The sequence below is a fragment of the Coregonus lavaretus genome, assembly GCF_964263955.1.
Source record: "Coregonus lavaretus genome assembly, chromosome: 3".
NCBI classification, from domain to species: Eukaryota; Metazoa; Chordata; class Actinopteri; order Salmoniformes; family Salmonidae; genus Coregonus; species Coregonus lavaretus.
Window position 1 is genome coordinate 75,297,671 of NC_139990.1, and position 13,766 is coordinate 75,311,436.

Genomic DNA, 13,766 nt, shown 5'->3' on the forward strand with positions numbered 1-13,766 from the left:
CTTGGCCCCAGTGATGTACTGGGCCGTACGCACTACCCTCTGTAGTGCCTTGCGGTTGAAGGCCGAGCAGTTGCCATACCAGGCAGTGATTCAACCAGTCAGGATGCTCTCGATGGTGCAGCTGTATAACTTTTTGAGGATCTGAGGACCCATGCCAAATCTTTTCAGTCTCCTGAGGGGGAATAGGCTTTGTCGTGCCCTCTTTACGACTGTCTTGCTGTGTTTGGACCATGATAGTTTGTTGGTGATGTGGACACCAAGGAACTTGAAGCTCTCAACCTGTTCCACTACAGCCCCACCTATTAATAGCGCATTAACTAGCCATACATGAACATAGCAGAGAACCGCGAGTGAAAAAAACTGCTGTATATATGCTCTGAGGAATGTGTATTATCTCAGAAGACAATCTCTCTTAATTGAGCGATGTGTGCCTCCGCTGGCACCGTAATTAATGCAAGCGCTTCACAGAGGAAGTTACTATGATGAAAGGGCAAGATAACATAATTTCGAGGGCAAGATGCCAAATCAGGGATTAATTTCAGAGGCCATCCAAATGTCACTTACAGCAGACTCTCAGAGCCACTGAACAATTATACAGAAAGGTGACTGTGTGAGGGGATGAAGGGAATGCAGAAAAACTAGGACTAAGAGCGAGAGAAACATCAGAGTTAGAACTGTGGCTGTGACTAATGCCTGATTCCTGCAGAGGCACCGGTGTCTATTATGACTATCCTCTCAGAGGGCTCTCGTCTCTATTCCTGCCTCATCCCATGGACGCTTCCCGGAGCACATCCACACTGCAGGCAATCATGCAAGCCTCACAAGCCTCTGGAAGCACAGGGAGACAGGCTATAGTACTATATATTGATGCAAGTTGACATCAAGAAAACTCCCTTACTGTACTTTCCCAAGGATTCTATAACTGGCATTATTCATCACTGTTGCATTTCAGTTTTCAGCACCATTTTGTATTTAGGAACACAAACCCAGCTGACTGTATCAGCTGGAGGTTTGTTAATGTAGCTTTTTATTTACTTATGTATTTACTCAATGATGATAATTTTTAGAGAACCTGAAAATTAGTTTTTTATTGAAACATGACTACTGATATGATAAATCTTAGCCAAAAACCTCAGGGGTGAAACACCACAAAAATGTGTTCTACATTGCAGGGACTAAGCTCTGTCCTCCATGGGCCTCTTTGCATTTGACATGATTACTTTCTGCATGCAATCTATGTGCCGAACGTGGAGCACTTGTGTGATCTGAAATGAGTTGATCAAGCTAATTAAAAGGCTGATTACCCTCTCGTTAGCGGGGGCAGTGGGGAAGGGGTGTTTATAAAAGCCTTGTTAAGGGCCTCGCACTGCAGTCCCTGTGAAATACAACACAGAGTAGCAGTGACTGAACGAGCAGCTATGAGTTATGGCCCCGTTGCAGAATGGCTATGCATCAGCTCTCAGGAGTCAGGACAGAACACACCATGCCAAAAATAACCCACATATTCTGAATTTTAAAAAAGCCATGGCAACAACCATGGCACTACTATAATGCTACTAACAATTCCAGAGCTCAGAATTCCTTGTAGAGTTTTCTATAGATCTGAGCACATTACTTGGAGATTGTGTGGCCCGCTGTCTGTGAATTGATTGAGGCTGTTGTTTACTGGCAGACACTATGTGAGCTTAGTGCTGCACTGGCTAGGGGCTGTGCTGTCGTCCACCAAAAGATCCGTATCACTAACCTCAACGTAATCCATGATGCCACATCTATCAATGGGATTATATTGGTGCTACTTCACAAAACCCCCTTTACTCATTATCGTTCCCCCCCCCCCCCCCCCCCCCACACTCTCTGCTCTTACTCTCGCTCTCTTTCTCTCTCCTCTTTCCCTCTCTCTACCACCTCTCCCTGCTTTCAAGGCCTGGTTTTAAGAAGTGATGCTTTAAAGGATATAAAGGATGAGAGGAGATGACTAGAATAAGATTTCTCCATGTCCTTATTTCCTTCTCCATCTCATTCCCCTGGCTTAGGGATTGGGGCCTGGCGTGGCATCAAACCCTCCTATTGAGCCGTGTCATCAGAGAGCTGTCAGAGCAATGTCAGGCTCTAGGGTTAGAGTGAGTAATGGGACTAAGGTTGGGCCATCTGCAGAGCATGATATGAGGGGCGAGATGTTGGATCAACATTGGAGTCCAATAGGTCAGCTCTCCAACACTGCTCTACTGATCAGCTTGGAACATTATTATTATTATTATTATTATTTACCTTTATTTTAACAGGGAATATTGAGACTAAAGTCACTTTTACAAATGAGCCCTGTACAATACAAAAACAAGCACATAAAGTTGAAGTCGGAAGTTCACATACACCTTAGCCAAATACATTTAAACTCAGTTTTTCACAATTCCTGACATTTAATCCTAGTAAAAATTCCCTGTCTTAGGTCAGTTAGTCAGAATAATAGTAGAGAGAATGATTTATTTCAGCTTTTATTTCTTTCATCACATTCCCAGTGGGTCAGAAGTTTACATACACTCAATTAGTATTTGGTAGCATTGCCTTTACATTGTTTAACTTGGGTCAAACGTTTAGTGTAGCCTTCCACAAGCTTCCCACAATAAGTTGGGTGAATTTTGGCCCATTCCTCCTGACAGAGCTGGTGGAACTGAGTTAGGTTTGTAGGCCTCCTTGCTCGCACACGCTTTTTCAGTTCTGCCCACACATTTTCTATAGAATTGAGGTCAAGGCTTTGTGATGGCCACTCCAATACCTTGACTTTGTTGTCCTTAAGCCATTTCGCCACAACTTTGGAAGTATGCTTGGGGTCATTGTCCATTTGGAAGACCTATTTGCGACCAAGCTTTAACTTCCTGACTGATGTCTTGAGATGTTGCTTCAAATATATCCACATAATTTTCCTTCCTCATGATGCAATCTATTTTGTGCACCAGTCCCTCCTGCAGCAAAGCACCCCCACAGCATGATGCTGCCACCCCCGTTCTTCACGGTTGGGATGGTGTTCTTCGGCTTGCAAGCCCCCACTTTTTCCTCCAAACATAACGATGGTCATTATGGCCAAACAGTTCTATTTTTGTTTCATCAGACCAGAGGACATTTCTCCCGAAATATGATCTTTGTCCTCATGTGCAGTTGCAAACCGTAGTCTGGCTTTTTATGGCAGTTTTGGAGCAGTGGCTTCATCCTTGCTGAGCGGCCTTTCAGGTTATGTCGATATAGGACTCGTTTTACTGTGGATATAGATATTTTGTACCCGTTTCCTCTAGCATTTTCACAAGGTAATTTGCTGTTGTTCTGGGATTGATTTGCACTTTTCACACCAAAGTACGTTCATCTCTAGGAGACAGAAAGCGTTTCCTTCCTGAGCGGTGTGACGGCTGCGTGGTCCCATGGTGTTTATACTTGCATACTATTGTTTGTACAGATGAACGTGGTACCTTCAGGTGTTTGGAAATTGCTCACAAGGATGAACCAGAAGGTCTACAATTTTTTTCTGAGGTCTTGGCTGATTTCTTTTCATTTTCCCATGATGTCAAGCAAAGAGGCACTGAGTTTGAAGGTAGGCCTTGAAATACATCCACAGGTACACCTCCAATTGACTCAAATGATGTCAATTAGCCTATCAGAAGCTTCTAAAGCCATGACATCATTTTCTGGAATTTTCCAAGCTGTTTAAAGGCACAGTCAACTTAGTGTATGTAAACAGACTTGCCTAACAGACTTGCCAAAACTATAGTTTGTTAACAAGAAATGTGTGGAGTGGTTGAAAAACGAGTTTTAATGACTCCAACCTAAGTGTATGTAAACTTTCGACTTCAACTGTACATCAGGCAAACATAAATATAGACAATATACACATTAAATACACATTAAGATACAAAACACAGTCAATTAAAACAAACACATTACTCATCCCTTGGTGACACTGCCAGTCCCAAGATATTAACACAGATAGGTTGTATTTCTTCATTGAATGTAGAGCTATGGGCAGCAGGTATCCTAGTGGTTAGAGCGTCTGCCGATGTGTCCTTGAGCAAGGCACTTAACCTTTTCATCGTATGTGACAATAAAACATATTTTGTTATTATTTTATGTTTATTTATAGTGTCCACATACATATTTGGAGTTACAATTATTGTATTCGAAGGATGTGCTTTGCTTACGATACCACATGCATCATAGTCTATATGATAATATCAATCAAGCACTTCCATGTGCTGATTGAATTATGCCACAGCTGACAAGTGTGTGGGATGTGTAAATTGATTACGGATTATGTAAATGTTCATTTACACCATTTTCTGCTATTGCTAACACAAAGTAACATGACTAAACCAGTTTTATTCAGTTCTCCCTTGGTTCATAGACCTACAGTACAGCATATTGAGAGATCCATAACCTAGTAGTCTCGTCCCACTGACTGATGGCGGGCGTATTTACCTTTGACGATGAGCTCAGCGAAGTTGGAGACCCCAGAGCCCCTGGAGGACTGGGTGACACAGCGGTACAGGTCCTGGTCGGTGCGCTGCACACTGTCCACCTGGAATGACGCCACAAAGCGCCGGTGACTCAGGTGCTTGACCAAGGCTGTAGATGTCACGTCCCCACTGTTCCTCTGGAGAGAGGGGACAGAGAAAACAGGATGGGTCAGATACAAACACATGCTTGCACACAGACACAAATGTAACAGTATTGCTTATGTCCCTCTCCTTGCCCCAAGCTGGGCTCGAACCACATCAACAACTGCCTCCCATGAAGCATCGTTACGTATCGCTCCACAAAAGCCACAGCCTTTGCAGAGCAAGGGAAACAAATACTTCAAGGTCTCAGAGCAAGTGACGTCACCAACTGAAACACTATTACCATGCACCGCTATCGAACTAGCCATTTCACACCGGTTACACTTACCCCCCTTTACATTTACATTTTTACATTTTAGTCATTTAGCAGACGCTCTTATCCAGAGCGACTTACAGAAGCAATTAGCGTTAAGTGCCTTGCTCAAGGGCACATCGACAGATTTTTCACCTAGTCGGCTCGGGGATTAGAACCTGCGACCTTTCGGTTACTGGCACAACGCTCTTACCCACTAAGCTACCTGCCGCCCTTTGACAACCTTCTTCTCCACAGCAACCCCAGCAGCTGGGCAGAGCCCAACTGAGTTATCCAATGTAACAGTATTGCTTCTGTCCCTCTCCTTGCCCCAACCTGGGCTCAACCCAGGGACCCTCTGAACATATCAACAACTGCCTCCCACGAAGCATCGTTACCTATTGCTCCACAAAAGCCGTGGCCTTTGCAGAGCAAGGGTAGCGCTGTAGCAGTCATGACATTTTGTCAGCCGGTTATTTTCATGCAAATAACTGCATCTACTGCATCCATTTAATATACACTATCACAATAAATCCATTATTTTTTCAGGCAGCTCTAAAGAAACCTAATGATATGAAGAAAATGTATTTTTGTGCCATGTCATAGGCAGTAGGCTAGTTAATTTAGCAGACAAAATAGCCCTGTGCCATTATTTTATTTTATATGATTTTATAGTAAGAATAATATAATTCCTTTCCGGACCAAGTGTGCATATGAAGTGGTTATGTTGAGCGTAAAAGTGATCATTTGAAACAGGTCCTATACGCTACATTTAGATTTTTTGGCAACTTTAGTTGTGAATGATACAAACCTTAGAATGTCTTACAAATTAAAACATATATGGGCTGCATGATGACTATAGGCTATTAATGATTTGAGAAAGTCACACAAAAAAGCTTGCTCTGTTCCTTGCCTCAGGTTGCTCATACGTGTGCACGCTGTTCTCTCATCAAGTGATCATATTTTCACCCATCAGACTATTCTCAATTTAATCTTGTCTTTAATACTATGTCAAATTAGTTTCAATTTAGAATGGCTCATTATCAAATGGGCAGGAACAGCGGCAGGAGTAAAAAGACATGTCATCCGTATGCACTCAAATAGAGAATGGAGGCAACATTCCCACAGTTAGTTTTTCAATCATGCCGGGTAAGCTACTACTCTGGTTTTATAGTAGAGCAGGTGGTTAATATGAGCAGCTGAGAAATAAATATAGTTGCATTTGGGATCCTCCTCTTTTTAAGGGCAACCATCAAAACTCTGCTTTCAAACGGGATTGAATATAGAAATGTCCAGGTTTATATGCTGAACAAAACTATAAATACAACATGTAAAGTGTTGGTCCCATGTTTCATGAGCTGAAATAAAAGATCCCAGAAATGTTCCTAATGCAAAAAATGCTTGACAGGTGTGGCATATCAAGAAGTTGATTAAACAGCATGATCATTACACAGGTGCACCTTGGGTTGGGGACAATAAAAGGCACTCTAAAATGTGCAGTTTTGTCACACAACACAATGCCAGAGATGTCTCAAGTTTTGAGGGAATGTACAATTGGCATGCTGACTTGCAGAAATGTATTTTTATTTGTTATTTATTTTTACTTGTATTTAACTAGGCAAGTGTATTTAACGAGTGGCACAGTGGTCTAAGGCACTGCATCTCAGTGCTTGAGGCGTCACTACAGACCCCCTGGTTCGATTCCAGGCTGTATCACAACCGGCCGTGATTGGGAGTCCCATAGGGCGGCACACAATTGGCCCAGCCTCGTCCGGGTTTGGCCGGTGTAGGGCGTCATTGTAAATAAGAATTTGTTCTTAACTGACTTGCCTAGTTAAATAAAGGTTAAATAAAACATATAAAGAAATACGAACAAATTCTTATTTCCCATGATGTCAAGCAAAGAGGCACTGAGTTTAAGGTAGGCCTTGAAATACATCCACAGGTACACCTCCAATTGACTCAAATGATGTCAATTAGCCTATCAGAAGCTTATAAAGCCATGGGGTCAAAATGATCACAAGAACGGTGAACAAAAATCCCAGAACCACACGGGGGGACCTAGTGAATGACCTACAGAGAGCTGGGACCAAAGTAACAAAGCCTACCATCAGTAACACACTACGCCGCCAGGGACTCAAATCCTGCAGTGCCAGACGTGTCCCCCTGCTTACTGACACCACTGGAATTGTGATACAGTGAATTATAAGTGAAATAATCTGTCTGTAAACAATTGTTGGAAAAATTACTTGTGTCATACACAAAGTAGATGTCCTAACAGACTTGCCAAAACTATAGTTTGTTAACAAGAAATTTGTGGAGTGGTTGAAAAACGAGTTTTAATGACTCCAACCTAAGTGCATGTAAACTTCCGACTTCAACTGTATCTGTGACCAACAGATGCATATCTGTATTCCCAGTCATGTGAAATCCATAGATTAGGGCCTACATAATTAATTTCAATTGACTGATTCCTTGTAGCTCAGTAAAATCTTTGAAATTGTTGCGTTTATATCTTTGTTCAGTATAAGAACACTTATTTCACTCCACGCACCGATTGAGGAGCATGCAGCCTTGCAGCCAACAGGTGATATTCTGCCCAAACTCTGTATGCCATGGGCTCTCCAACCCTGTTCCTGCAGCTACCCAGTGCTTAATTTGGGAAACCAAGTGAAATCTGTTTGGGAACATCGATAGTAACATGTTTTCACAACTAAACATATTTTATTACATTCTTGACAGCCCCTCTCTCTGCGCACTCTAGAAAGGAGAGAGAGGAGGAGATGGAAATGCGCAGTGGTGAGATATCCTGTAGCTAAAGGAAATGTTTCAGCCTATTAATTATAAAAAATAAAAATAAAACTGACCAGGTGAATCCAGGTGAAAGCTATGATCCATTATTGATGTCACTTGTTAAATCCACTTCAATCAGTATATATGAAGGGGAGGAGACAGGTTAAAGAAAGATTGTTACGCCTTGAAACATGGATTGCGTTTGTGTGCTATTCAGAGGGTGAATGAATGGGCAAGATAGTATGGTAGTAGGTACCAGGCGCACCAGTTCATGTCAAGAACTGCAATGCTGCTGGGTTTCTCAAGCTCAACAGTTTCCCGTGTGTATCAAAAATGGTCCAACACCCAAAGGACATCCAGCCAACTTGACACAACTGTGGGAAACATTGGATTCAACATGGTCCAGCATTCCTGTGGAACGCTTTCGACACCTTGGAGAGTCAATGCCCATGTTCCTAATGTTTATAGGCCTATGCATATGCATAAGCTCTAGTATGTGTATGGGTGTTTTGAATGAATCATCACCTTAAAAAGCGCTGTCCATTTCGTTGTGTTAGGCTTTGAAACAACATCCACAACATTTGTGTATGCTCCATCTTCTTAAACCAGCTAAATGGAGTGCCATATTTGAGGCAGTCTGCATAGTAAGATTATTGTTCCCTTGGTGGAGCCATGACACTCAGCTAACAACATCATAACTAAATATGTTTCAATTATTGCTAAATAGGCCATTTGAGTTGAGTGATTAAAAAAGGATGATTGTCCAGCAGCATGCAATTATATTAGAATGGCAGGGGTCATCCTCTCTGATTTAAACATGTAAAATGACAATCAGCTATCCTTTAATACAAACAAATGAAATCTCGTTAAGATAATAACGATTATGAGAGCAATATTGGTCATGAGGGCCATCAGTTAAATCAGCGCAGGCGCCGGTAGTCAGTCCTCTTTAGTGTCCACAGCAATATAGGGTGGTTTCACCACCCAGCACTCACACAGTCCTACAAACGGCTATGGAGCCAATACATTTAAGTCCACATGCGTAGCTATAAGTGCATGCCTGATGGACTTAATGTTTCACCCTTTAGTCACTCTAATGTGTAGTCTTGCAGATGAATAGCAGGGGGGTAAGCTTTCATTTTTTGGTACAGAGCAAAAGGGAACTAAACAGAGAAAATGACTCTTCAAAGCCAGAATATATCACGGAGAAGGAGTGGGCATGACAAAGGTAGAGAGAGAGCGCAGGAGAAAAAATTACAAAAACAAAAGAGAGTACCGGTGCTGGGAAAGAAAGCTGCAGTAGAGATGTTGTTGAATGAAAGGAGGTATACCACTGAACCCTTCAAGGCATTTCTCACATTGTTCTATTCCATTATCACCACCAAGTATCCTTCAAGCCTATAGTCTCAACAACAGGCAACCTTGAGCCTAACATTAGTCTAACGTTTAGGCCAAGGCATTCCTCAGTGTGTGAAATAGCAGGCTTGCCTATCAACACATTCCTCCTCTCTCTTTCTTGAAAAACAACTGGTGAGTAAACGGGCTCAGTCTCAGAGAACACATAGGCCCGGGGATGAGCTAGGCCCCTTCTCCGTTTGCTTGGATGACTGGACGTATGTAAGTCTTTGTGCTGTCCAAAGCCACAGTGGACGTGTGTGTATGTTTGTAAAGTCCCGAAAGCCGCAGACCACACAAGCCCCAGCTTTCACAAGTAAACACACAAACACACAAACTCTAATTAGGGTCAAGCAGTGGCAACCAGTCTGGTCTGGTGGTCATACCAAAACCAAACCAAACCCTCAATCATAGACTTCAGTGGCCTCTGCCCTCGGCTTACTTCTTTTATCTGTTTTGTTTTTTTCTCCCTCCACGAAAGGATATTAGGGAAATCAGGTTTATCAAATAAGCATGAGACGGATTATGTAAACAATCAGGCTGGAGGGAATTACTGAGAACACTAACAAAATGATCTGTTTAGTCTGGCAGGAGTTGGTGAGACTGGGTCCCTGCTGGTAAACACAGCAGATGCAACAATCAAAAGAAAATAACAACACAACAGGGAAGGGAAGCAACCTCATCTAAAATGGCAGCCGTGACACCCAGTCATGTATCTCCCCATGCTGTTTGGGGAAGGCAGGCTTCGAAGGGCCTTGAGGACGTTTGGTATTGTGAATGCTAGTGCTGTTATGACAGCTCCCTACTAGAGGCATCTGTCCTTGTCCTTGTGATGTGACAAAATGGTTTGTTTGATATAATTCTCACTCTGATGTTAGAATTCTTGAACTTTGAGGTCTCAAAGTTGAAGACGATGTTGTGCCTTCCGCCTCAAGGCTTGCATGGTGTAATTAACACATACTGTAAGAGGTGGTGGTAGGAGTCGTGGATGTGTGGCTGCCTGGTCATTGCTGTGAGAGACAGGCTGGAAAACAAAAGACTATCACAATGCTCTTTGAAACCTTCCATCAGGCCTGCATACGTGAGGTTTTTAAAACCAATGAATGTTATTCACTCAGAAATACACTCTAGTGGCCTTCCTGACCTTCAGAGGGATGGAAGTTGCATGAATAAAGCATTCAAGTGTGAAAAGGGATATTAAAAACAGAGCCCTCTATTTTGGATAAAGGAAGAAGGCTGTGAAGAAAGCAGAGCGCTGTGATTTCATGAGCAAACTATATTTTCAAAGGTGCTGGTCTGGAGAGTCTTCAAGGCTGGAGCGTAGCATTAAAACTTTCCCCAATGCTCTGCTGAATTTGAATACTAACACAAGCATGTTTATAATTCAAAGACACTGACCCATCGTTTCAAGGTTCCCTCTTTAATGGCGTGACTACAAATACACTTCAAGTAGAACTAAAAAATGTTGTTATTCCCAAAAAGACCTTCATTCAAATAGTACTTGGTTTCTTTCAAATACTTCAGCTGCGCTTGATTGAGATTGCCTGGCGTAATGGAACCAATTGAATAGTTGAAAATGAACCCAAAAGTGCAAACCCACCTACCTGGCACTCCAGACAGGCTCAATCAAACTCTCAAAAGTATTTGAAAGAAAATAAATACTACAGGTGTGCACCCAAATCCCCACTGACCTCCAGTAGGAACTTCTCAGCTTCCGATGCCCGGCCCGATGCCACACATTGGAAGGTGGCATTCTGCCCAGCATTGACCTCCTCATCCCCCAGCCGGGAGAAGTGGGGCGCCTTATCTGTAGGAACAGAGCGAGAGAGCAGAGATCAAAGGACTGCTGTGCCGTGACAGTCAGCCAATCACAATGCCAGCCAGCCAGACCAACAAAAGAAATGCTTTTATTTTCAAATACATTTTACGAAGTTGTTATGTGTGGCAAAACGCCCATGTCCTTCAGTTCGAGGGCTATGCAGCTATAATACATTTTGTGATTTCTAAAGAGCTGCAGTAAATGATCAGAAATCGGAACTTTGTTCCAGCTTCATTGCCAGAGTGAGAGATGTGTATGACTGTGAAAGTATGAAATGTCACCATCGGCAGCTTTTCACATTATACAACAACGTAATTCAAACTTTCATGTTTAATTAGATACGAATCATAGACTCATTTTCTCCCATGAAGGACCTCACAGCTGGTTGGAGAAGGACTCATTGACATATTGCTTGTTCTCTCCATTTATTGTCCTACAATAAACCCACAAAGAGAAGTCATCCAATACACAACTTAGAAATTAATTGCTGGCAGCTACTATTCTCGACAACCCTTCACCGTGGCAATAGGCCATAACACGGGCGTCATTGGAAGTTAGGTAAACATCCTTCAGCCAGATCCCCAGACCCCAGAGAACTCAGAAATCAGGCTCAATAACATTGTTGCTGATGAAGAACAAGCAGCACTCTTCTGATAAGAACCCAGCTTGATGCATTGAGCGCCGCAGTGAGTCAGAGTATGGGTGCAGCAGCAGCCCTCCCACCCAGCTACACTGTGATTAACACTGGAGCTCTCCTGCTCCTCCACAGCTCTATGAGACGGACTTCCCGCAGAGCCTAAGCACTGGGTTAGAGCCTCCAGCACAGGCTCTCATCGCCACAAAATGGAGGACAACCCAACCTGTCAATCAAAGTGATTGACAGGCAGGAGACGTTACCGTAGCAACCCCAGTGGTGGAGTAGTAGTGAAATCAGAAAGAGAGAGGCGAATGATGTTTCAAGTCCTGCTCTTCCATGTTCAATGTTTCATTATACTGTTGCTTTCTGGCAGAGAGAGACAAGTTGTTGATCTACTTTGTGTAAATATGCAGGGGGGAGAGGCGGGGATGCCTCTTGCGTTTGTAGTCCACAGGTGGTCATGTTTCCCATGGACAACTCCCCCGTCTAAAGTTAATTCATAATTCATCGTAGCTATAAGCCAGCATAAACAAACACAAAAATGAATGTGATTAAAAAAAACAGGTCCTTCTGTTGACTAAATAACTTGGTAGTGTAAATGTGTCAGATTGCATCCCAGGGACTCTTCACCATGATACATATTTCATTTGACTGCAACACCGGTTTCAGAGTCAAAGACTAGGACTATGGAGAATACAACAGAAATGTCAAGCGTGCTTAGCAGTTTCAACCGGAATTTGCAAGAAGGAAGGAGCTTGGTGGCTTTTCTTATTTTTTCCCCCTTCATATTCCTTTCGTTGATTTTTTTTCTCTTTGCTTTTGTCTCCTTTCCCTGTGACAAATGGTGCAGGCTGGCAGTGTGCCACCATAGACAGTACTGTGCCCAGGTCCTGATGACAGTCTTAATTATTTAATGGTAGCACTGAGGGTGTGTAGAAGATACCATCTGCTCTCCTTTGGAGACACGGGGAACCACAGTCAGCATCTCTGATTTAAATCACTTCTGGTCTCCATGGCATGTGGTGTCTATAAAACCATACAGTAGAAACTATACTGAACAAACATATAAACGCAACATGTAAAGTGTTGGTAACATTTTTAATGAGCTGAAATAAAAGATCCCTGAAATTTTCTATATGCACAAAAAGCTTATTTCTCAAAAATGATGTGCACAAATCTGTTTACATCCCTGTTAGTGAGCATTTTTCCTTTACCAAGATAATCCATCCACCTGACTGGTGTGACATATCAAGAAGCTGATTAAACAGCATGATCATTACACAGGTGCACATTGTGCTGGGGACAATAAAAGGCCACTCTAAAATGTGCAGTTTTGACACACAACACAATGCCACAGATGTCTCAAGTTTTGAGGGAGTGTGCAATTGGCATGCTGACTGCAGGAATGTCCACCAGAGCTGTTGCCAGAGAATTGACTGTTCATTTCTCTACCATAAGCCTCCTCCAACGTCGTTTTAGAGAATTTGGCAGTACATCCAACCGGCCTCACAACCGCAGACCACGTGTAACCACTCCAGCCCAGGACCTCCACATCCTGCTTCTTCACCTGCAGGATCATCTGAGGAGTTGGAAGGGGGATGCTGAGGAGTATTCTAACTGGACTAAAGCTGTTAACCGAAATCCAAATTAGTGAGCTGGCAGATCATTGTTGATCAGCAGTATGTCGGGGAGCAAACATGTCACAGGGAGAGAGAAGCTTTGTCCAGGGTTTAAGCTCAGGGGTGTTAGCCACTGTCATTACTGCTTTTCCAAGGACTTTTCTACTCCTCTAGGACTGATAGCACACTAAGCCTGTGTTATCCCAGGTACACCGTGCACACACAGACAGCCTTAACCACTGTATAACAGCAGGGGGAAACCACCTAGTGACAAAACCACCACAGGTCTTCTCCTAGAGGAACAGCTTTTGCAAAATACACATTTTACCGTTTCAGTCTAGAGAATGTTCCTAAAAAGTGGCTGGAGCTGAAGAGGCAAGTGTATATGGTGAGTGTTTTGGGCAAATGTCATTCACATAAAACCTGGACCCCCATTGCCGAGAGAGGCCTCAGGGCAATCATCCAATGAAAAGGTCAAGCTTCCATTAGCGTTCTCCTCCACTTTATCGTATGGACGTAATTCTCTACATTTCACTCTCTATACAGTATCAGTCTCTACCTTTTCTATTTTATACTGCTCCTTAATCCCCAACCACCTCCCTCCTCTTCT

The 13,766-nt window shown here is 42.9% G+C and overlaps 1 protein-coding gene across 1 annotated transcript in view; it reads right to left on the minus strand.

The window, feature by feature from the left end:
* The window catches only part of LOC311122512 (receptor-type tyrosine-protein phosphatase U-like), a 241,492-nt gene that overhangs the window by 124,798 nt on the left and 102,928 nt on the right, over positions 1-13,766 (minus strand). The window contains exons 4-5 of the mRNA XM_084158074.1: positions 10,773-10,888; positions 4,462-4,636 (exon numbers count right to left, since the gene is read on the minus strand). Coding sequence (XP_084014200.1) covers positions 4,462-4,636; positions 10,773-10,888 — 291 coding nt within the window. The remainder of the gene's footprint in view (positions 1-4,461; positions 4,637-10,772; positions 10,889-13,766) is intronic.